Source organism: Gekko japonicus, unplaced genomic scaffold (genome assembly GCF_001447785.1).
Source record: "Gekko japonicus isolate JY-2015 unplaced genomic scaffold, Gekko_japonicus_V1.1 scaffold22, whole genome shotgun sequence".
Classification (NCBI taxonomy): domain Eukaryota; kingdom Metazoa; phylum Chordata; class Lepidosauria; order Squamata; family Gekkonidae; genus Gekko; species Gekko japonicus.
The window spans coordinates 245,911-271,794 of NW_015175971.1; the positions used below are offsets into that span (position 1 = coordinate 245,911).

The 25,884-nt window shown below is 42.1% G+C and overlaps 2 protein-coding genes across 3 annotated transcripts in view; one reads left to right on the forward strand and one right to left on the reverse strand.

Moving 5' to 3' along the window:
* ANGPTL2 (angiopoietin like 2) overlaps nt 1-7,820 on the forward strand; it is a 45,086-nt gene extending 37,266 nt beyond the window's left edge. The window contains exons 3-5 of the mRNA XM_015426074.1: nt 1,971-2,164; nt 5,195-5,465; nt 6,877-7,820. Of these exons, the coding sequence (XP_015281560.1) occupies nt 1,971-2,164; nt 5,195-5,465; nt 6,877-7,076 (665 nt within the window). The 3' untranslated portion in view covers nt 7,077-7,820. The remainder of the gene's footprint in view (nt 1-1,970; nt 2,165-5,194; nt 5,466-6,876) is intronic.
* RALGPS1 (Ral GEF with PH domain and SH3 binding motif 1) overlaps nt 1-25,884 on the reverse strand; it is a 347,217-nt gene that overhangs the window by 217,162 nt on the left and 104,171 nt on the right. For both annotated transcript variants that reach the window (XM_015426073.1, XM_015426072.1), the window contains exon 8: nt 20,509-20,635. In XM_015426073.1, coding sequence (XP_015281559.1) covers nt 20,509-20,635 — 127 coding nt within the window. The remainder of the gene's footprint in view (nt 1-20,508; nt 20,636-25,884) is intronic.

Consider the following 25,884-nt stretch of genomic DNA (forward strand, 5'->3'; position numbering starts at 1 on the left):
ACTGTTTGAAAAAATAAACGAATTTGGGGAAGTGGCAGGGTTTTACGTGAATAAAAATAAAACAAAACTGATATGTAAAAATATGATAAAACAAAGACAGATGGAACTACAAGAACTGGTACAATGCGAAGTGGTCAAGAAAACAAAATATTTAGGGATTGAGTTAACTGCGAAAAATGTAGATTTGTATAAGAACAATTATGAGAAACTATGGAATAAGCTAACTCAAGACTTTAAAAAATGGGAGACAATGAACTTATCGCTGATGGGAAGAATTTCAGTAATAAAAATGAATGTCTTACCACGACTGATGTTCCTGTTCCAAACAATTCCAATATTACACAAAACAGATTTGCTGTCTAAATGGCAACAAGAACTTTCTAAATTTGTTTGGGCAGGGAAGAAACCAAGAATAAAAATGAAAATACTTTGTGATGCCAAAGAAAGAGGAGGACTGCAATTACCAAACCTGAGACTATATTATGAAGCAGTTTGTTTAACTTGGATGGAACAATGGGTAATATTAGACAATAAGAAACTGCTGACATTAGAAGGACACGATTGCAGGTTTGGCTGGCATGCCTACTTATGGTATGATAAGACAAAAATGGATGGCTTTTTTCGGCACCATTTGGTAAGGAGAGCAATATTTGCGACTTGGATGAGATACAAAAAACATTTTTATGAGACAAGACCACTCTGGATTGTACCTGCAGAAGTTTTAGTGCCTTACTCAAGACAGCAGGGTAAGGACTGGTTGCCATACAGAGACTTAATTAAGAAAGAGGGAACAGAATGGGTTATGAAAAAGCAGAATGAGATTGATTATAAATATGAATGGTTGAGATATATGCAAATTTATGATGTTTTTAAATCTGACAAAAGGAATTTTGGTTTTAGGGAAGAAAAAAATGAGATGGAAAATATATGGGAGGGAATAGGGAAAAAAAAGATTTCAAATATGTATAAAATATTGTTAAAATGGTATACAGAAGATGAAATGGTTAAAGAACAAATGTTAAAGTGGGCAATTAATATGAACAAAGAAATATCAATTGAAACGTGGGAATTTTTGTGGAAAAATTCTATTAAGATTTCGACATGTACTAATGTTAGAGAAAATTGTTATAAGATGATGTATAGATGGTACATGACACCAAAAAAAATAGCTAATATGAACCAAAATATGTCAAATAGTTGTTGGAAATGTAAAAAACATGAAGGTTCATTTTACCATATGTGGTGGACGTGTGAAAAAGCCAGGGATTTCTGGACAAAAGTCCACGAAGAGATACAAAAAATATTTAAATGCTCATTTAAAAAATTACCGGAAATTCTGCTTTTGGGTCTCAAAATGGAAGAAGTGAACATATCTAAAAAGACTTTGTTCTGGTACTTAATAACAACAGCTAGAATGACTTATGCACAATATTGGAAATTGGATAAAGTACCAGAAATTGAAGATTGGATACAAAAAGTTCTGTTCATGGCAGAAATGGATAAAATCACAAGAAAATTAAACAACAAAGAAGATGAAGAGTTTATGGAAGAATGGAAGGACTTCAAAATCTACCTGGAAAAGAACTGGGATGTAAAGCAAAATTTACTATGTTTAGAACAATATTAATATAACTGTATGTTATCTAGGGATACTAATGTTTAAGAACAATGAGAATACTGAAGATGGTGTTGCAACACGGGGGGAAAGGGAGAGGTCATTGCGGGAAGTCAGGAGGGTAGGGGAGTGAATTGGGAACAATGTAATTAATGATTGACGATTTTTAACGGATGTAATGATTTCTCAATGAAGGAAAAAAATAAAAACTTTGTTTACCAAAAAAAAAAAAAAATTTTCTCAGAAAACCCACATCACCAGCTGATGTGCCCTTCTATCAAGAAATATCCCTGGCAGCAGGAAATATTAACACATCTGTGTCAGTGATAGACATTATTTATCTGCTCTCAACCAGGTCCTTGGAGAGACTGTCTGCAGGCTTTGGAAGATGGCCATGATACCAGTTCAATATACCTTGTGAAGCCTGAAAATACAAACCGTCTGATGCAGGTCTGGTGTGACCAACGACATGATCCTGGTGGCTGGACAGTAATTCAGAGACGTCTAGATGGATCTGTCAACTTTTTCAGGAACTGGGAAACTTACAAGGTTAGGACAAATGAAAAGGGCTGGGTATTTTAATTTTAAGAAAAGTTGTCAAAATTTGTTTAAAATCTTTCTAACAAGGGGTTAGGACACTTATCCATGAAGGCTAATGGTTTGCATCTCAGGCAGCATTAAACAACCCAAATCAACGCAGGGTATCTGGTTGGGGAGGAGTTATCGTGCAGTGGAAGAGCTCCTGCTTTGCATGCAGAAGGTTTCAGGTTAAATCCCTGATATCTCCAGTTATAAAAGGAGCAGGCAGTAGGTGATAAGGGCAACCTCTACCTGGGACCCTGGACAGCTGCTGCCAGTCTGAGTAAATAATACCAACCCCTAGTGGGCCACTGTCTGATTCAGTATAAGGCAGCTTCATGTGTGTTCATGTCCATGTTTACTGAAACACTCATTGTCAGAGCAAGCAGATCATGGCCTACATTTTCCCTTGCAGGCTTCATTAATTGCACAGCCTAGTAGACAGTTTTGACTGAACTTTGACAAAAATCTCTCAGCTGTCCAGAAGCTGGAATTCTGGAAGCCATGGATGGCTAAGACCACAGAAAAGTAGCAAGGTTTTTGTTTATTTATTTTAAAGATTAGCAGCACGCAACGAAACAGGCAAGCTGACAATCCAAAATCCAGGCAGTATGTAAGCCCAGACACTGCCTATAGGGAGCAGCAGCAGATGGTTAATTAGAGGAAGAGGATAACAGAGTTTCAAAGCAGCTGAAAGTGTCTGGTAGCATAACAGGAAAACAGGTAGCAAAGACAAGAAAGGATTTATACAAGTCGACTGCTGCAAATTTGTTGCATAGGTGGCAAGTCTTTGTCAGCAGCCATTATTATACAGAACAAGATCTGGCAGTTCAGATCCCTCTGTCATTTCCCCTGAGCTAGAGAGTGAGGTTGGACCAAAGATTCTGGGGAAGTTTTTCCATTATGTCCAAGAAAGGCTGTCCAGGTAAAGCACTAGGATAAGCCAGAGCAGAATTTGGTTTGAAACCTGCAAGAATTTGGTTTGTAAAAATCCAGTGTACAAACCTGAATTTTGTTTGTAAAATTCAGTACAAACCTGAATTTGGTTTGTAAAAATCCAGTGCAGAGGCATGGGAGATGTTTCCCTATGGCTTCTTCTCATTCTGCTCTACTAGTATAACTGAGGCTGCGGTCACACGGAGCATTAGCCACGCTACAGGGACGGAAGATAGGCAGATTTTCCGGGCGCAATCTCATCACCACATCTGGGAAGCATAGAGCTCCCGTGGCTCACCCGAGGCTTCCCGCGGAAAACGCGCGGTAAAAAACTAGTACCTCGGAGGTACTAGTTTCCGGAAACCGCGGGGCAAGGGCGGGCGTCTGATCGCGTTTCCGGTGGTAGTTCTGGCGCCCGCCCATGTCCCCTAGCAAAAAGGTGGGTTTTTTTCCAAGTCTCCATGGATGCACACAAGCGCCCAATGGTGCATGCACAAACTGTAGTTTAAAAAACAAAACCACACAACTGAGCAGCTCGCTAAGACTTGAGTCGTGCAGAGAAGAGGAGAGCAGCCAGATGAAACGCAACACAGGAGAGTGAGATTTGGGTCAGGGGAGAAGGGCAGAAGGACAGAGCAGATCAAGGAAGGGGGAGGAGTGGGGGGTTGAGGGGAGGTTTGGGGGCAGGGGGCTGAAGGAACAGCTGAGGGAGTGGGGAAGGGCGGCTATAGGGGGACAGGGGCTGTGTCATTTGACCCTCGGAAGACCCACCTGTCCACCTGAAACAGACTCTGAATAGTGCACAAAGGTTTTTATTAAGTCTCCACGGGATGCGCACAAGCACCCAACGGAGCATGCGCACACTTCAGTTTAAACAAAACAAACACAACCCCGTTTAAGAACATAAGAACATAAGAGATGCCAATGTTGGATCAGGTCAAAGGCCCATCCAGTCCAACACTCTGTGTCACACAGTGGCCAGAAATACCAGTGCCATCAGGAGGTCCACCAGTGGGGCCAGGACATTAGAAGCCCTCCCACTGTTGACCCCCCCCCCAAGCACCAAGAAGACAGAGCATCACTTGCCCCAGAGCCCCTAGCTATACCTTGTGGCTAATAGCCACTGATGGACCTCTGCTCCATATGCTTATCTAATTCCCTTTTGAAGCCGTCCATGCTTGTAGCACCCACCACTTCCTGTGGCAGTGAATTCCATGTGTTAATCACTCTTTGGGTGAAGAAGTACTTCCTTTTATCCGTTCTAACCCGAGCGCTCTGCAGTTTCATGGAGTGCCCCGTTTGCCACGCCGCCACGCTTCTTTGCTTGTGGTATGATCGGTACCTCCCCCCTAACCTTGGGACCTCCACGAGATTCGGATCGCGCAACCGCGCGTTATTTAGCCCCAGGGCAAACAGCCACGCTTCCCCCCCCCCCGCATTTTCCGGCCAGTGTGACCGGAGCCTGAGTTAGGTATAAGTAAGCAACCACCTTGAAGTCACATGAGTAGGGTGGATACCATGGTTTCTTCCTTCTCATATTTTCTCCTCAACTCTGCCCAGAGGATGTTTGAAGGAAGGCACTATGGCATTTATCTGTCCTATGTGAGTTCAAGATTCATATACTGCCAGAGCAGCATGTGAAGTAGTATGGGAAAGCAACTCCCATAATGGTAAGGTAACCTACAATTTAAATTTAAATCTGCACAGCTAAAAGAAAACTGTATTTCTTACATGAGCTCATGCTTAAACTGCCAATGAGAGAATCGGTCAGAAGCAATGCTGGTCATAAATTCCAAGAGGTGGGCACTGGTCCACAAGAAACCAGACAGACACTTAATAGCTTCCTCAGCAACCTTCGGAAAATAACATTTTTTCCCAGCTCACAAAGGCAGAGGGCTGACAAAGCCAAGGAAGGAACTTACCATGATATTTTCAGAGATGACAATACATCCCAGAGAGTTCTCTTGCATTTACTATGAAAGCACCACAATTTTACTGCAATTAAGGATAGTTATATGAATTTGGCACCATGCACTAATTCACTTATTCTTTTTTTTCATACAGCAAGGGTTTGGTAACATAGATGGAGAGTACTGGTTGGGCTTAGAAAATATTTACTGGTTGACCAATCAAGGCAACTACAAATTGCTAATAACTATGGAAGACTGGTCAGGCCGTAAAGTATTTGCTGAATATGCCAGTTTCCGACTGGAGCCAGAAAGTGAATACTACAAGTTACGTCTGGGCCGATACAATGGTAATGCTGGAGATTCCTTCACGTGGCACAATGGGAAACAATTCACTACACTGGACAGAGATCATGATGTATACACAGGTATAAAAGTTACAAGGAATTTAATGAGAATATATTTTAGAGAAAACAATTGTTATAACATGTTATTTTTATATAATGTATTGAACAAACTGAAAACTAAGTTACTCATACTAGATGTCAGAGATGTGCCCTAGAGAAGCTAGCTCTTAAGTAAATCTGTTTTTGCAGATTGTCTTGGAACTCCATACCAGCAGTCTGTTGAACACAGTTCCAAGAGAGGCAAATAGCCAGCAAAGTGGGTCAGGCAAACCAAACAACAAAAGCAAGAACTTAGAATTCCGGGAATGGGAGAAAAGTTAAGCAAACCAGAACAACCAGGAGCCACAAATCAGGAACCTCACTGCCTAACATGCTCAACCTACCTGAATTTCACAGATGGCTTGCTAAATAGTCCACAATTAGGCAGCAACTAGCCGAAAAGTGGCATATGGTAGTAAGGTAACAGAAGCAATCAAGGGTCAGAGAAATCCATCTAAGAGACCCAATCTCACTTACAGGGTGCACAGATATTGGCTTGGCTTACTGTAAGTCTTTATTTGCCACTTGTGGGGGAGGGCAGGATATAAATAAAATAAATAAATTTATAGTTGACTCCAACCTGACCACTTCCCCAAGTTCTCTAATTGCCACAAAGGACTTCGAGAAGAGGAGAGCCATGCTGCTTCTGTGTCATTCTTCAAAGCTCAGAGCAATCCAACCCTCCCTCTGAATTTTCCACATTTTCCATTGGATTTGAGGGATGTTAGGAAACTCATAGATCAAGCTCAGCACTAAATTCCCTTCCCAATCTGAAATGTATGTGATTATGAAGAGGCTGGAAGAAAGGGGATGAGGTCTCTTCACTTCATGTTAACCACAGGACTAGTTTGCTAAAGGCATGGTATCCAATGGTGAGCTAGAAAAGGATAATTTGGGGGTTCCTGTTAACACAAGGTTTGCATTATCTCATAAGATTTCTCTCACATATTGTCTGTATTAAAAGGGTGGAGAACACACCTTTAAATCATGACTGGCCTATAAGTACACAAGGGTAGATGCACTATGCTAAGGGGGAAATAACTCATGCCATGTGCTCTTGGTAAGGGTGTACCCTTACAAAACTGGAAAGAATGATACAGGTACCTGTTTCTTATCTTACAGAGCAGATGTATCCTCTAATGTAGTAATGCCAACCAAAAGGATATTCCATCATCAGATACATGATGCTGGTCCATTTCTGCCCCCAGTGTACTCCCATATCATCCTTATGGATTATAGAGAACTACAAAGGAAAAGTGTCTTCCCATATACAACATCAAACATTATATATTTAAATATACACAGAAACCCAAACAGTTGAATATATAAGGCCATATTAGCTAGACTGACACACCCTGCTTCTTTACAGTGTAATTCTTCCCTTCTATTACAGGTAATTGTGCTCATTACCAGAAAGGCGGATGGTGGTACAATGCGTGTGCACACTCCAACCTTAATGGTGTGTGGTACCGAGGTGGACACTACCGAAGTCGATACCAAGATGGCGTCTACTGGGCTGAATTCCGAGGGGGCTCATATTCACTGAAGAAAGTTGTCATGATGATTAGGCCTAACCCCAACACATTCCACTGAAAGCAAATCTCCTCATGCCTTTAGTGTGAAGCATCAGATGAAAAGCAACAACATTTTAATGTGCTATATGGAACACATTTTATCAGCAGCAAAGAATGTAATATATTGTACACTGACAGTTATAAACTGGAGGACTTGTATATTGTATTTTTGAAGAATTGTTCCAGACCAAAATGGCAAGACACACCTCTTTGTATTAAGGTTTTTTTTCTTTTTAAAAACTGTCAGATAAAATGGACTGTAGATAAACTGAGATGCTAAAAATACTGCCACATCAACTAAATATTTTTGTATGTTATATACGTATTTTCAAATACTGGACATATTAAAAACTGTACAGCAAGACTTCTTGATATAATAAATCCATTTGACACAGGAAATTATATCCTCTGAAACTATGTAGCCAGTACAGCACCATAAAAAGGTAGCATGATTGTCCCTTGTTAGCTGTTAAGAAGTGTCTGCTTTGAAGAGTCCACACAATACCTAGAACAAATAAAGCCCCACTGTTTTCTCAGGGCTCAAGGCAATATTAGAAGTCAAGAAATGAATAATTTCACACAGCTTACTTTTATTTCTTTCTGTTAATTCACTTCCCATTATCTGTAAACAGATCAAGCAGGTGTGTTTCTCATCACAGAAACAGTACAAGCATTTTTAATTGAATGCCCACAAATTTCAAAAGCAACCTTGATTTTATTTGGGGAGGGGCTGTGGCTCAGTGGAAGAGCTCCTGCTTGGCATGCAGAAGTTCCCAGGTTCAATCCCTGGCATCTCCAGATAAGTGGCTCAGGTAGGAAATGATGTGAAAGATCTCTGCCCGAGACCCTGAAGAGCCACCACCAATCTGAATAGATAACATTGACCTTGATAGACCAATGGTCTAATTCAGTATAAGGAAACTTCACGTATGTTCATGTATGTTCAACATGAATACCTTTGTCATCATATAAATTACAGCTTAAAGGTTTCAAGCTATTTTGTACCCCAAGAGTCATTACCAGCCCTGTAGTTACAACAATAATGAAAAGAGCTATCCAGCTTTGCAGGCCAATGATGGATATAGATATATAAAATATTTATACACACTTACCCAATAGGTTATGATCCTTGGGAGAGATTATTTGTAATCTAAACTATATTTGCCATATTTCATTATTATTGCCAAATATACACATAAAAGAGAATTATGAGACCATATTTATGAATAAAGTCAATTGTAAAAACCTGAATTCCTGAATTCTAGTACTCTGATAAGGTAAGTTTCCGAAATAAAATTATTTTAGCACATTATAGGAACAGTGAAAACCATAAATTCGAAACATTACCTCATTTATTTCATTCATAATATATGATGTGTGTTAAAGTATTGATGTCTGATGTAGCATGTCCTGTATATAAATGAAAGTAGGGATTTTAATATATGATCAGATTATCCTTGTAATAATGAACATGTTTAATAAAAGCAACAAATACTATTCTGATGTATTTTGGTTTTATTCTTATATGTACATTAGGGTATCAAGTAATTGGGGGGGGGGGATGAAAGACCAGATGTTCTATTACTGCCCTGACTTTCCTTATAGCCTTCCTGGGGTCCTGGGTTATCACCTCAGAGCTAAGCTATGTTGAAATAAAAGTACCCCCCCTTAAAAAAAAACAACTCCAGAAGCTAGTACCAATTCCTTCTGGCATGGTCCATAATAGCCGTGGCCCAGGCATCACATACACATTCATATTATCTTCAGGGCTTGTGGGGACAAGCACTGAGAAATCCCATATAAACCAGCTTTTAATTATTCATATATGCAGCAGGACAGAGGCTTCTATACACCTTCAAACATAATAAATAAAGAACAAATAGTACATTATTCATGTAATCGTGCACAGCCTTCACCTGGCTAGCTCATGCCAGCATTATCTCATCAGATTTCTAAAAGCTAAGCAGGGTTGGCCCTGGTCAGTATTTGGATGAAAGACCCCCAAGGAATACAGAGAGGCAAGCTTTTTTTCTGCCTCATACTGCTTCTTAACTTATTAGGTTTAAGCAAATTACTAAAATACAGGAAAAGCTAGACCCCACTTAACGGCTGCGAAAATCTAGTAAAGATGCATAAAACTTCTCAACTAAAGGAGTGATAGGTCTGCTATTATCTTCTAATAAAAGAGGTAATGTCTCCATATGAGCTATATTTTGAAGCAAAGGAAGAATTAAAAGATTTCTAGGCTCAGAAAAGTAATTACATTCAAAGGTCACGTGATACAGGGTGTCTACACTACCTGCACCACAATCATATACTTTATCAGCATATGGTATTTTACCTCCCTTGCAAAACTCTAGAACAGGCGTGAAAAACTAGCGGCCCAGGGGCCGGATCAGGCCCCCAGAGGGCTTCTATCAGGCCCGCTGTGGAACTGGCTGTCTTCTGCTTCTTCTTCCAGTTTTGCTGCTGCTGCGTCATCATAGGTTTGCAGCTTACAGATACACACCTGAGCAGCATACTCAAAATTGCAACAGCACAGACATTTTAATGCAATAATTCAGAGCAAGAGGTGTCAGTTATCAGACACTGTTAAATAAACAAAATATTGCAAGAGTGCTAATGTTTTAAACATGTTTTTGTTTTAAGTAAAAAAAAAAAACCTTTGTGTTTGTGTCCTTTATAAAGTTTATATTTCCACTACCTGGCATTACATTTTATGACACACATGGCCCGGCCCAACAAATGAGTTCAACACCCCTGCTCTAGAATGGTAGGGCATTAAGGCGTGACAATATAAAAGCATGCCTATAGCAAGGAACAATCAAATATGAGCAGTAACTGGGAAGCCCTCCAGGTGGAAGAATATGAACAGGTTGAGTAGAAAAAACACACCATGCTCTACAGATTGTACTGTTATAATTATACTTCAACAGACATTCCTTAATCATTCCTATGGCTTCCTGTCTGGTAACTGCATAAAGAGAGTCCAAGGAAAGGCTGAGGAGCTGTAGTCACTGCCTTACAAGTTTATCCCACTGGGAAAAAACAGGTTGCTTACCTGTAACTGATGATCTTCGAGTGGTCATCTGTGCAGTACCACACATGGGTTTGGGCGCCTGCGCACGACCTTGACCAGAGAAACGTCTAGAGCTTCACCTCAGAAAACCTTTTGGTGGGCTCTCTTCCCGCCCTGGGGAGCATGCACGCACTGCACATGCCTGGAGCGGGGGAGAGAGCCGCCTCCCACTCAGTTCCTTTGACCGCTACCGGTAAGTCCCATCAAGCCAAAGAAAGGTGAACAAGAGATGCCAGCAGTGGGAAAGGCTGGGTGGGATTGTGGTACTGCACAGATGACCACTCGAAGATCATCACTTACAGGTAAGCAACCTGTTTATTTTTGTCGTGGTCTCTGTGCAGTCCCACACATGGGTGATTACAAGAGCTGAACCAGTTGGAGGAGGGAGCTGGCAGCTGCAAAAAACACAAAGAATACTGGTTAAGACACAGTGTCATCAGTGAGAAAAAACACCCTACCTGGGGACGCAGCAGAGTCAAGCGAAGAGAGATCGCAGCACCAACTGGCCAAATGCAGCATCCTGTTGAGCTTGGACGTCAAGTGCATAGTGGGTCACGAAGGTTGATGCCAAGGACCACGTAGTAGCTGCACAGACGTCCTCCAGCGGAATACCAGCCAGGAAAGCGGTGGATGTCGATACCGCCCATGTGGAATGGGCAGTGACACAGGTAGAAACAGGTTGATGAGAAAATTTGGCTCCCCCACAAGAGGGGGGCCATAGACAAGGAACAGCCAAGGAGATTTACGTATAGACTGAGTCCTGTATAAATAAAAAGAGAGCACTCTGCCCACATCGAAGCAGTGGAGGGTTCTCTGAGAAGCATCAGTCGGATTTGGAAAGAAAGAAGGTAAGACAGACAACTGGGACAGGTGAAAAGCAGAAACGACTTTAGGCAGGAAAGAAGGGTCTGGTCTAAGGACAACCTTCTCCCTATGAAAAATTGTATAGGGGGGGATCAGCCCGAAAGGCAGCTAGTTCCCCTACCCTGCGTACAGTAGTAATCGCTATAAGGAAGGCCATTTTCCAGGAGAGCAACCTGAGATCGACTATAGCCATGGGCTCTAATGGCTTGGACATACGTTGAGTGAGAACGAGTGACAGACTCCAGGAAGGCACCAAAGGCTTCCTAGGGAAACAGAGCCAGAAGAGACCTTTAAGAAACAACTTTGTAAGACGGTGGGAAAAGACTGTGGATCCCTGTATCAAGGGATGGTAGGTGGAGATGGCCGCTAAATGGACCTTTAACGACGAGTATGCAAGGCCATTATTTTTTTATGAGACGATGTAGGAAAAAATCTCACGGAGAGACGACTGGACGGGATCAAAGGAGTGATCAGAGGCATACGACTGGAGCATAGGTAGAGGGCTTCCTGGCATTCAGGAGGACTTCAGACACTTCAGGCGGGAAGTCTAGTGCAGGATCTTCCAGGCTGTCAATCTGAAGAAGCCCGGATCGGGGTGCAGGATCCTTCCTCAAGCCCAAGAGAGGAGATCAGGGAAGACAGGCAGCGGCCGGAACGTCCGGTTGGAGAGACGAAGGAGGTGCGGAAACCAGACTTGGCGCAGCCACCATGGAGTGACAAGGATGCATGACGTGGCATTAGCCACAATCTTCTGAGCGACACAGGAGATCAAGGGGAATGAAGGGAAGAAGTAGAATAGGGTTCCCTTCCAGGTGTGGAGAAAGGCATCTCCCAGCAACTTCAGATGGCGGACCACGGCTGAAAAAGAGGCAACACCGGGCGTTGTCTGCAGTTGCAAAGCCATCAACTACAAGGTGACCGAACTCGAGAAATATAGGTTTCAGATATCGAAGGGGGATGGACCATTCGTTGTCTGACAACCTCGAAGAACCGGGAGGAAACAGTGGAGAGCGAGATGAACTGCACGCAGCTCCAGGACATCGATATGAAGGGTGGTCTCACGACGAGACCAGGTCCCCTGCGCTGAAAGGATTCCACACTGGGCTCCCCAACACCAGAGGGATGCGTCGGTGGAGATCGACACTTGTGGGAGGCGGCTCTCTCCCCCGCTCCAGGCATGCACAGTACGTGCCTGCTCCCTAGGGCGGGAAGAGAGCCCGCCAAAAAGTTTTCTGAGGCAAAGCTCTAGAAGTTTCTCTGGTCGAGGTCGCGCGCAGGCGCCCGACCCATGTGTGGGACTGCACAGAGACCACGACGAAGATCTTAAGAGTCCTCTCTGACTAAGCTGAGGTAGCCCTCTTGGATGCCAGAGTGTGTAATTTTAATTTTAAGGGGGAAAGCTTTCAGCCAAGCCTGAGCTTCAAGAGATGGTTGTCCCAATTCAGCTTGGAGAGCTATTCCTGCTACACAATTCGGAATTCTGCAAATGGAACATAGGAATTTAAGGAACTGAACCCAAGGACTCCCCTATTTTGTCAATCCAGATACCAGCCCCATACAAACCTTGCACAGCCACTTTGGCATTAAAATTCTGATGGCAGCTGGGATATACTGAGCCCCAGATGAACAAAAGAAATGATAGATAATATTTGATGCTGCTGTAGCCAATCTTTTTAACACAAGCATCTTGCACTAGACTTGTGGTGTACATGAGATTTACCCCCTAAAAACAAAGATCTTTTTGATAGTTAACTATCAGGTATTCTTCCAGACAGTAATAGAGAGAGGCAAGCAATGGCAAACCACCTTTGAATATCTCCTGCCTCGAAAATCCTATGAGGTCGCCATAAGTTACTGTGACTTCACAGCAAAAAGAAAGAAAAGGAAAATTGTTTTGCACCTGACAAAGAAGCAACACCAAAGATCTGAAATAGATTAGAACCATACTTAACCATATGGTTAAGGAAAGGGTCTGGAAACGTCACTATTAGAGGTAGTCGTGTGTCTATTAGTGTAGCAGGCTGGATCTTGCCAGCTTTTCCACTCACTCCATTTGCCTACATTCTACAGCCCTCATCCCGCACTGTTTTTGTACATGCAGGTCCCTGATCCCCTGCACAATCCCTGCTTCCTTTTCACCAGCAGAAAAGCTGGTTGGATCCAGCCCATTGCATTTAATGTAATATTGTTTCCAGTGCATTGTATTGCCAGCTACAACCTCTTACTACCCATTTATATAACGTGTTCTGCATGCTCCTCCTCCTTGAGTGCCTTGCTCTGAAAATAAAGTTTGAGTCCACCTTTAAGACGCACAACATTTTATTGAAGGTATAAGCTTTCATGTGCAAGCACACTTCTTCAGCAGTGCATACAAAAGCTTATACCTTCAATAAAACTTTGTTGATCTTAAAGGTGCCATTGGACTCAAACTTTGTTCTGCTGCTTCCGACCAACACAGCTACCCACCTGAATCTTGCCCTGAAAATGCTTGAGATAATCCTTGAGATGCCTGTGTGCTCCCACTGCATGACCTCCTCTTAACATTCTTGCACAGGCTGCTGTGGCTATTTCAAGCTACAGAGCAACTACGTATTTGTTCTTCACTTCCTTCCATTCACACTCCATTACATGACTGAAATACCAGATTTTACAAACACACCAAAAGGTAGGCTCTATTGGCTTAACTTTTCAGAATAAAATGGTTTTACAAGAACTTGAATTTGTTCATTTAACATACTAGAAGGTGGATGGGTGATTTAACAGAGACTGCAACTCCATTTTATATTTGATAATGGTTCACTAGTCTTCAAAGGCATGGGGGAGGGAAAAGAAAATGGGCCCAGGTATGGTGAAAGTATCAGCAGCACATTCAGCATTAGGGGTGTGCATTTGGCTGTACCTGAGGCAAAAAAAGTCTGAAAAATACCTTATCTGTATTTTCTGGCTATTCTTTCCACTGGATATAGATTTGAGTATTTTTTTAGGCTATCTGAAATGGCCAAGCGGGCCCCCCAGACCGCCAAATAGTCAAAATTAAAAGACATTTAAAGGGATTGCAGTCCCTTTAAATGCCTTCCAGGTGAACTCATTGCTTGAAGAAGGTGTTTAAAGGGAACAGAGTTCACTCGCAGCCTGGAGAAGGCATTTAAATAGACTGCAGTCCCTTTAAAAACCTTTTTTCTCCATTGAAAAAAATGGAGGATGGGGGCACCTTCTTTGGGGGCTTACAGATCTGGACCCCCTAGTCCATTCTTTTCTAAACTACGAGGGGTTTTTGTTTGTTTGTTGTTTTTTAGGAGAGGCACCAGCAGCTATGTTGAAAATTTGGTGCCTCTACCTCAAAAAACAGCCCCCTCAAGGAACAGATGCCCCTAGATTGATTCCCCATTATACTCTATGGGGACCACTGAATATAATGGTCCTCCCAATAAGGTATAATGGGGCCAAAAAATTCAGGATTTCCAAAAATTCCTGAATACCATACTGGTATTGGAATTTGGGAATATCAGGAGATACCAATATTTTTCAGGTTCAATATACTCAAACCCGAAAAATACCATTTTTTGTTTGTTTGTTTTGCACACCCCTATTCAGCATGCAATGCAAAGCAGGAAAGATTTTTTTTTGGGGGGGGGGAATTTCCAGCCTGGCTAAAAAAGCAGTACAGATTTCACAGGTAATACATAATACACAGAAGAATGAGGGTGCAGTAAGTATTTTGATCGGGGGAGAAATGATAAAGATTTTTTTTCTGGAAAGAATTCACAAGACAAAACATGGTGCTGGTAAGATGGGAGTGGAACAGTTTGTGGGTTCATGCTGCCCACTGCTTTGCAAAGTCCCTCCACTGAATCCACTAACCACCCTCCCCCAAAATGTTGGTGACTTTCTATGTTACCAAAACACAGGAGAATTAAGGTTATGAACAATTAAGGTGATTTTACTTGACTGCTGCCTCAAAAGTATATAAGCCGGACTTCCGGTTTTGACGTTCGCCATGGCGGTTGCTTCTCCCGATCCTCCGGGAGAGGACTGCCAGAGCCCGCGGTAAGGAGGGGGCGCGATTGTCCGTGCCACCCCTGGAGCCTCTGTAGGAGGCTCCTAGCCATGGGGCGCAAGAAGGCTTTTTAGTGGGTTTTCTTTACTTTCACCCATAGTATGTAGTTCCCTGCCCTGATTTCGTTGTAGTTTTTATAGTTTGTAGTTTATAGAAAATGCAAATAAAAAAATCCCCTTCGGGGGGCACACAAAAAAGTGTATCAGCCAACAGGATCTGCCAAAAGTATGACTGCAAATCACCTTTTTGCAATAAAAAGAGGCTAAAGGCTGCAGTAGTAACAATAGAAGGAACTCTGTCTCCTTCCCCTGCCAAGAAGATAGCAAAATGCATATTTACTAGCAAAACTAACAATATGAAAAAAGATTCTTCTAAATCTTGTCCCAGCTGAGCCTTGTGGAGAAAACAGCTTCTAAAAGTAGTGGAAAGTATCTGAAGAAAAGCATTCCCCAAATTTATTTATTGTCTTTACTGTTTTTTCAACTGGAGTTATAAACAGCAAACCCTCATTCCATAATCAACCTTGTTCCACAGGAAAAACATCCCTTGGTTTAGTGATAAGTATAAAGGGACAACGCCCGAACTATGCATTACATTAAACATGTGATCACCATGGGGACTTGCAGTCATATGACAGCTGTGAGTCCCTTGTGGGTATACAATTGTAAAGAGCTGCAAAGGTCCAATTCAGATTGGGACCATTTATAGTCATGGGGCTGCAGCAGCAACAAAAATTATTAAAGCAATGATTGAACTAGCTGAGGCTTCATTTACCATATGTGATGGCACTGATATTTAGAGTATGCCAGATACCATACATTCTAAATGTTAAGGTTATGAATGTATTTTGATATGCTGATATGGTTCTTTTTATGGTTCAGATCTAATTACATATAATAACCTTGAAATGGCCTATGATAAGAGCTAGCATGATAATGGTCCAACATAATACATAACTTTGCAGGGAATATATAATTGAGGTGGATGGTCTAAGGAATTAAAAGTTATAGGATTTGGAAAAAGTTCTGGATTTTTTTAAAAAAAATCCTCCAAACTGCTTCCTCAACCACAAAAACTATGCTGTGTTCAACTAAAAATCAACCTCATAATCTTGAATATGAGTCTAGAGTTTCTCCTCCCCTCTTTTCTTCTCCCAACCATAAAAATTACAGACAGAGAAGACCCTAGAAATATGCACATTTCCTTTGATGTTAAAGTACTTCATTAATTCCAGCACTGTTTCTTTTCCACAGCATGCCACCAACTTCAACTACCACCAAGCTCCACCACGCCTTCCTGGCAGCTCTTTTACTAGCTGTGTGCTTTTAAGATGATTGGCCTTGGGGTGGGGAGAAAAAGTGTTCCATGATTTAAAAAATCACATTTTTAAACAAGTTGCAAAATTTGTTAAGGTTCTTACAAACAATTCATCCATATTTCTTGAGGTCATTGTTAGTTAACTGAATCTCCTGAAGAGGAAAAATAGAACAACACAATTATATGCTGATGCTATAGCAACTAACATGTTGGAATAGGAGGAGTGACTATGGAAAAGTACCCGACAATAAGAAATGGAGCTATAACACTACTACTAAACAAAGGAAAGGTAGCAGCATAAGAACATGAGAGAATCCAATGTTGGATCAGGCCAATGGCCCATCCAGTCCAACACTCTGTCACACAGTGGTCAAAAATACCAGGTGCCATCAGGAGGTCCACCAGTGGGGCCAGGACACTAGAAGCCCTCCTACTGTTGCCCCCCCCAAGCACCAAGAATACAGAGCATCCCTTGCCCCAGACTGAGAGTTCCTATCTATACCTTGGGGCTAATAGCCACTGATGGACCTCTGCTCCATATGTTTATCTAATTCCCTCTTGAAGCCGTCCATGCTTATAGCCACCACCACCTCCTGTGGCAGTGAATTCCATGTGTTAATCACTCTTTGGGTGAAGAAGTACTTCTTTTTATCTGTTCTAACCTGACTACTCAGCAATGTCATTGAGTGCCTACGAGTTCTTGTATTCTGAGAAAGGGAGAAAAGTACCTCTTTCTCTACCTGCTCTGTCCCACGCATAATCTTATAAACCTCAATCATGTCACCCCTCAGCCATCATTTCTCCAAGCTAAAGAGCCCCAAGCACTTTAACCTTTCCTCATAGGGAAAGTGTTCCAACCCTTTTATCATTCTAGTTGCCCTTTTCTGTACTTTTTTCAATGCTATATATCCTTTTTGAGGTGTGGTGACCAGAACTGTACACAGTACTCCAAATGAGGTCACACCATTGTTTTATACAGGGGCATTATGATACTGGCTGATTTGTTTTCAATTCCCCTCCTAATAATCCCCAGCATAGCGTTGGCCTTTTTTATTGCAGTCACACACTGTCTCAACATTTTCAATGAGTTATCTACTATGACTCTAAGATCTCTCTCTTGATCAGTCTCTGCCAGTTCAGACCCCATCAATGTGTATTTATATTTAGGATTTTTGGCTCCAATGTGCATCACTTTGCACTTGGCCACATTGAACCCCATTTGCCATGTTGATGCCCACTCGCCCATCCTCGACAGATCCCTTTGGAGTGCCTCACAATCCTCCCTGGTGGTCACCACCCTGAACTTTGTGTCAACTGCAAATTTCGCCACTTCACTGCTTACTCCCAACTCCAAATCATTAATAAACAAGTTAAAAAGCATAGGACCCCATACTGATCCCTGCGGTACCCCACTGCTTACCACCCTCCACTGAGAAAATTGACCATTTATCTGTTTCCTATGAATTAGCTAGTTTTTGATCCACAAAAGGACTTGTCCTTTTATCCCATGACTATTGAGCTCACTTAGGAGTCTTTGATGAGGAATTTTATCAAAAGCTTTCTGGAAATCAAGGTAAACAATATCTATTGGGTCCCCCTTGTCCACATGTTTGTTCACTCCCTCAAAGAACACTAACAGGTTAGTGAGACAAGAAAGGAAAGAACTCACAAACCGAGAATCACAAGAAAAAGATTAGCCCTATTGCCTGAGTAAAAGGTTATGTGAATTTTAACAGAAGGTGATTGAGAGAACAGGGTATCAAGAGATCTTCTTCTGTGCCAAAGATGTAGAACAGTGGAAAGAAAAATGACCTTCATCTGTGAACTGAGCCTACTGCATCAGCTGGTGTCCTGTTGCCAGTCCTCACTGGGATCAGGTGCTAAATCTAATGTGTTGTTTGGGGTTCAGTGGCTCTTCTTTGCTGAGAAGAGAGAGAGAGCTTTTTGCAGCCTTCACCTGTTTATCTTGAGCTCCTGGTGACTGTTGCAGCAAATAAAAATGTCAGTATGGTGTAGTGGCAAGAGTGTTGGACTAGGATATGGGAAACCCAGGTTTGACTCCATACTTTGCCATGGAAGCTTGCTAGATGACCTTGAGCCAGTCACACTCAGACTAATCTACTGCACAGGGTTGTCGTAAGGGTAAAATGGAGAAGAAGAAAACCAGGCAAGCTGCTCTGGGTCCCCACAGGACACATGAAATAAATAAATCCCTATTGTTCCACATTGTCCTCTTTCTCATAAAGGTATCACACTTTAGAAAGACTTTTCCCATTTTCTTTTTTAACCTTAATTTAGACCTGTACCATTGATGCTGAGGTTCAAATGATAAACTTGGATGTCTCAAAACAAGCACAACTGTCTCCAATACAATCAATGGAGAAAGCACCAGAGAAAGAAAATTAGCAAGACAGACAAATAACCATCATGAATGCATACTCTGCATATTCCTCTTGCCCAGGTCCTGACAACTTTTATCCAGTTAAGAGGGGAAGCTTTAATGTGCAGTTAAATCCTCCCCACACAAACACATACCCAGTTTATACCTGGCACTACAATCTAGTGATATCTTACAATCTGATATATACACTGAGTATAAACACAACCTAGCCAGGAATAGTTCTCCCAGACATAATGAGTGTGGATCCCCCACATACAAACACAACACAGCAACCCCCCAAAGTCATATGAGTACAACCAACTTTCACAAATGAGTGAATAGGTCAATGTTTGAAGAGGATAACAAAGTTTGAGTCCAATGGCACCTTTAAGACCAACAAAGTTTTATTCAAGGTATAAGCTTTATTATACCTTCATATACTTTTGATATTTCTTATATTTCTGAAGAAGTATGCTTACACACAAAAGCTTATACCATTAATAAAACTTTGTTGGTCTTAAAGGTGCCACTGAACTCAAATGTTGTTCTGCTGCTTCAGACCAGCTTGCCTACCCACCTGAATTTGAAGAGGATCTTACCATTAAACATACCCAGCTTTTTGATATGAGGAGAGAAAAAAGAAGATTTTCTGAATACTTCTTCAGAAAAGTTATAAGGTAAACACAGAAACACATGTCATGGGATTGAAGCCAAAGCCTACACAGTGCATTCACAGAATAAACAGAAAAAGCCCAAATAAAATGAGCTAATGAGGGACCTCTTGCCTGCATTCAAATACTAAACTATGAGGAGGTCTATGCACATATGGCAATACATTATTTTTATATTTCTGTGTTCGAGAGGTTTGCAGTTTTAGGAGGTATCTGAAAAAAACACTTGATCACTGAAATCAATACCTTTCTATTTTTGGGGAGCAGCAACATTCATTAATGACGACGGACAGATGGGAAGGTGGGTTGTTTGTTTTTAAGAATCTTATGAAGGAGTCCTACATTGAAGAGACTGCACTGAGAGTTTTTGATAAACCCAAGCTGCAACTGTAACATCTTCTTAAATCTGGTTCCTGTCATAATATAATATGTATATCTCTGCAATTTCTATAGTATAGAAAAATCACAGATACCTGATTTCACACATCACAGATTAACACCCAGCATAAAAAAGTGAAATCTTTCTATTTTAACATTTAAATATCATATTGTTTGATAGAACCTGCAGAGTTACCCTAACCTGAGGAAAATGCAAGCATCTAACAAACAGGAGAAGCTTTCTGTTTTTTGGAATATAAAACACAGAAACATTTAGAGACAGGCTACTGGGTGTTGTAGATTGAACTTCAAATACATTTTCTCTCAGGCAGACTTGGCAAATTTGCCTTGGTTCACACTGCTCGCCATATATAGGGTGGATAGGAATTTTCCGTCAGGTCAAAGCAGCTAGTGACCTTGGAGAGCTTTGAAGGGAGGAGGGGCTCTAGTATAGCTCCACCATGAGAGAACCTCTGTGTTAGGATAAAGGACCTATTCTGCTATGCCGATTTCACATTCTCCACAGCTCAGAAAATGGAGACTTACACCTCATCACATGGCAGAAGAGCAACAGCCACATTCCCAATTGCAAGGATATTTCACACACAGCCTAACTGAACCACATTGGTTTAACATGTGGTTGGGATCCAGTATGCCTCTTAGAACCAGCAAAGATACCTTATTGAAGATTGTTCTCACACTTACCTAAATAAGGAATACAGGGGACCATCTTTAAACTTCGGATGTATTCCCGCATCCTCTTATAATTATCTTCCTTAGACATTAAATAGTCCAGTTTCTCAAAGGTGGTCTTGTCCTTGCGATTCAGAAGCTGAAAAGAGAAGGAAGTCAAGTAAAGTATTAAAATTCTTCAGAAGGTTGACTGAACACAAGAAACCCTTCTGAGTAGCTTCGTTTAGGTTAAAATTGTTTTTGAGTTTTCCTTTGCAATGAATTTTAAATAGCCTACAATGCCAGTTTTAACTTTTTATGCAAAAATCAATAGTTAGCCTTTTGAGGAGCAAATCCTGCTCAGAAATCTTAACACAGGGCAGTTTAACTTCCAGAAAAAGTGGACAGTTGATTTAGGCAGAGAGCTTTCAGAATCAGTCTGGCAACGGGTTTGGCATACTCCTTCGAACAAATCAATTTTTTTTAATATTAATCTTCAGCTTTTTAAAATGAAGACCCACTGGTATTACACCCCTCAAAGATTAAATAACATAAACATAACAATCAATCCATTGTGCTGGAAAGTCTTTCGGCAGACTGGTACATTCTGGCACTGCTGGTGGGAGTGCCCTTATCTCCAATCCTTTTAGAAGAACACAGTTGCCACAATAAGTGAGGTTACGAATTTGGCACTCCCCCTCAATCCTGAATTGTTTTTATTGGAATTATGGCCAGATCCTCCTCCTTTAAAACAAAAAAGAGAGAGAGAATTTCTAGTCTGATTGCTGCAGCTAGACTCACTATTGCTTCTAAGTGGAAATCGAATCTAGGCCCTTCTCTTGCTGGGTGGTATGAAAAGGTATGGATGCAATTTATTTTGGGGGAAATTGCAAACAGTATCTCTAATCACGGCAGTGAAGATTATCAAACGTCATTTGTTTCTACATGGTATCCAATAATTCAATTCCTTTCAGGGGGGGAAATGTACTGGTATTGCTATCAAGTCTTCATTTCGTTAGCCTATTTCTGTCCCCCTCCATCTTAACTTTGTAATCAGCTCATCTCTGCCACTTCCACAGGCTCATGAAACATAGTTCCAAGCTATTCACAGCACAAATGACAAGAAGTATCAGAGGTGGTGTGGACAGGAAAACACCTAGCCTATTTCTATCAATGGAAAATCCAAAGGGATACTGATCTGCAAATACTAAAAAATGTTAAACCATTACTCAAAGCATCTCAGCAAATTAATCAAGGTGCTTTTGACACAATGGACTTTTGCTAACAGTAGCATTCCTGGAACAATGGAGCTCCTGATTACCTCTGCCTTCATTAATGAGATTTTCTCTTCTCACAAGACTAGACAGCTGATACCCATTTCTGGAGCTTCACTTTTTGGTTATTCTACCACGATAACTTCTAACACACCTCTTGCTTGCCCCAACACTTCATTATTTGTATGTTTTTTCACAACACTCTCTATCACATTCCCCCCACTCCATCAGGAAATACCCTGTGAACTCACCTGTATTCTCCCTCCCAAGTTAAAAAAAATCAAATTCTTTGCATTCTGCTTTTTTAATGCATTCTATAATCAGCACCTACCAGAAGTGTGCATTACTGCTGGCATCACCATAGGCCAGGGGCCCCAACATGGTACCCATGGGGCCCACCAACATCTTTCCTGGCACCTATCAGAGTGTTTTTGAAAGTAGGCAAGGTCAGGTGGGGCTCTTCCCCAACAAGTACCTAGTTACTTCAGCCTCTCCCAGTGTGGTCTGGTGGTTAAGAGCAGCGGACTCTAATCTGGAGAACCGGGTTTGACTCCCCACTCCTCCACACGAAGCCAGCTGGCTGACTTTGGGTCAGTCACAGTTCTCTCTTAGAGCTCTCTCAACCTCACTTACATCACAGGGTGTCTATTGTGAGGATAGGAAGGAAAGGTGATTGTAAGCTGCTCTGACACTCCTTCAGGTAGTGAAAAGTAGGGTATAAAAACCAACTCTTCTTCTTCTTCCTCAATGAGTTTATTGCTCAGGATCCTACCACACTGGTAATATAACCCTCAGGTTTCCTTTATGCTCTTCATCCCCAATCTGTCTAATCCCTATTAAGAAAACACTTTACAGTGCACATATGCATGTAGGCAGGAAGAGAAGGCATTTGGAATATGTGCATTTCTTGTGGGCATGCTAGCATTCGGTGCTATTGACATGCTTTGTATTATTCTGAGTGCTTCAGTGTATTTATATCCTGCTCAATAAACTCTTTCTAGATACCAGATCACAGCTATTGTTTTAGAACTTTCCCAAGAATTCTGTCCCTATGTTAAAACGATCCATTGGAATTTATGTGTTCAACTTCTATATGCCACGTTAGAACCTCAGCTTGCAGCTCCTTTAAAAAAGGAGGGAGAGGCGGTGGAAGAAAAATTTCTTTCTTGTACTTGGCTTGTATTAGAATGGAAACTGGGAAATGGGCTTCATTTACATGGACAAATGCCTAGCACATACATCTTCCCAACTGCATATGGTAATAATGGGCCAGCTTGGTTTTTAAGTATAAACAAAAAAGCAACTAGCTGCTGCTTACATATTTGCATTTGCTCTGATGCATCACCTTCTATCTTCTCATCTCAGGAATGCTATCTTGTTTTCTGTTGTCCATGTTATTATTGCTTTGCTCCTTCCTGGATCAGCACCACTAACTTCAGATACCTCCACAGTAAAAATATACCTTACCCTAGTGTTCTGCATACTCATTTACTTTCCTACACAGCATCCAACCTGCTCATAATTGATCCAAATACTATGATTTTCTGGTACGGAGCCTGACAGGATCTGGATTCTAGAACCACGCAAAATATTATAGCCATAATCTCATATCTTCTTCACAGTTTTACAAAAATAAAAATATCCTCACAACCCAATGACATTACTTTAATGCAATACATTAACAGTATTCCACTACCACAGAAGAAGACAACCTGCAATATTAATCTAAAGCGAAATTAGATAAGATAAGATGAACAACATCAGGACTCATAATGCAGGGCTGCTGAGAGGTACCATGGCCCCCAGACTAATATCTTTCTGGGGCCTCCTCACATTTAAATGAATCAACTCAAGAAGCTTGATTAAAATAGGCATACTTCGAAAGCAAGAAATTGCAAGTAGATAAATAGGTACCACTTCAGTGGGAAGGTAACAGCATTCCGTGCACCTAGCCACATGACCACGGAAATGTCTTCGGACAGCGCTGGCTCTTCAGCTTGGAAATGGAGATGAGTACCGCCCCATAGAGTCGGATTTGACTGGCTTTTGAGCAAGGGAAACCTTTACCTCTAATATATTCCAACAGTGCCTTGCTGGAATTTTATGCTCTCCTCTCAGTAGCCCTGCTACTATGGAAAGACATCTCAAGTTTTTAAACTTTGATTATGATAATATATACTACACATTAGCCATATATTAGAGTACAGAAGATGGACAGGATGCATTACTCTTGCCATGAGACACATTACCACAGCACACAATGTTTAGTGTGAGACTATAGTGGCAGTCTTTGCTGTTCATAACAAAAGTATCTATATATCTATTTCCCAAGTGTGCCCTCTATCTGCAGTTACTTAAATCTGTGGATCAGGGCCAGGCTAACCCAAAACAGATTTTTTTGCAAACTTGGAGGACCCTTTAGGTTTGCAGAAAAATCTGAAAACTAAAAAGAAAAACATTGGGGGGATTAAATCCCCCCCCCCAATATAAAAAGCACAGACAACGCACTTACCTTTGAAAGTTCTGGCAGCAAAGGGTACTGCTGCAGGGGCAGCAAAGCCTGGGAGCTGCCAATGGATCCAGCCTGCCTGGAGTTGTGCCAGGCAAGCCGCTGAAAGCCGGGGGGGGGGGGAAGCAGGTCCACCCGGAACAGCTCCAGGAGAGCCACCAAGAGCAGCGAGGGGGGGAGGGAAGCTCGACAGGCCTGCCCAGAGCTGCTCAGGGTGAGCCAGAAAGGAGGGGGAGATGGGAGGGAAGCCTCAGCAGAGGTGTGGGAGACAAACAGAAAGAGGGAGTGCCGGGTGGGAAGGTAGAAAGAGAGTGTGCTGGGGTGGGTGGGCAGAAAGAGAAAGAGTGATGGGACAGAAAGATTGAGGAAGAGAGAATGATGAGGTGGGAGCAGAAAGAGAGTGATGCAGTGGGGGAAGAGAGTTTGGGGAGGGGGCAGAAAGAATGAAAAAGAGAGAGTAGGGGGCAGAGAGAATGACAGGCGTAGGGGGGAAAGTAAGAGAAGGGGTGGCAGGATGCAGAAAAAGTGAGAGGCATAGAAATAGGGGGAGAGAGGAGGAAACAAATGTGAGGGGGATGCCCCCTCTGCAAGTTTCTTGTGGATCTCTACTTGTCTATATACTAATAGTGAAGTCAGCCAAATCTTTGGATACTTAAATCTGGTTACTGGAGCTGTGAATGGGCAAGAGAGATCTTTCTACAAACCTGAAAGCAGCCTCAGGTTTGCAGAAAAATCTGAAATCTAAAAAAGATACATGGGGCTTAAAAAAAAAAAGAATTATAAAAGGAGTGCCTCTAGCTTTAAGCAATGGGCTCAGTGGCCATTGCTAGGCAACCACAGAATCCAGGCTTGGTTCTGTCAGTAAAAGGCAGGGGAAAGGAACAGGGCCTATTTTGGCTTTTGAGGGAGGACTCACTGGGGCCAGGCCTGTAGGGTTGCCAGGTCCCCCTGACCACCAGCAGGGGATGCGAGGTAGGGTTGCCAGATTCAAACTGGGAAACACTTGGAGATTTGGAGAATGGCTTGGGGAGGACAGGGACCTCAGTGGTGTACAATGCTATGGAGTCCACCCTTCAAAGCACCCATTTTCTGTGGGGGAACTGATCTCTATAGTCTGGATATGAGCTGTAATTCCAGGGGATCCCCAGGTCCCACCTGGAGGCTGGCCTCCCTAGGCCTGACTAGGGTTGTCAGCTCCAGGTTGGGAAATTCCTGGAGATTTTGTGGTGGAGTCTGAGGATGGCAGGGATTGTGGAGAGGGGAGGCAACAGCCGAATATAATGCTATAGTGTTCACTCTCCAAAGCAGTCATTTTCTTCAGGGAGAAAGATTTCTGTTGTCTGGAGTTCAGTTTTAATTATAGGCTATATCCAGGTCCCACCTGGCAGCAACCTCTGGGTGACTTGATGCTGCCCAACTTGCATGACTCAACTAGGCCTGGCTACTTGCTACTGTTCAACAGCAGCCACCCTATGAAAGCCAGTGAGGTATAGCAATTACAGCTTCAGAGTAGGGTCTGGGAGACTCAGGTTCAAACTCTCATCTTGCTGTGGAAGCTCACTGCTCTCCAGATGACAGAGAGCAGTTCCTCTGGAGAAAATGGCTGCTTTGGAGGGTGGACTCTGA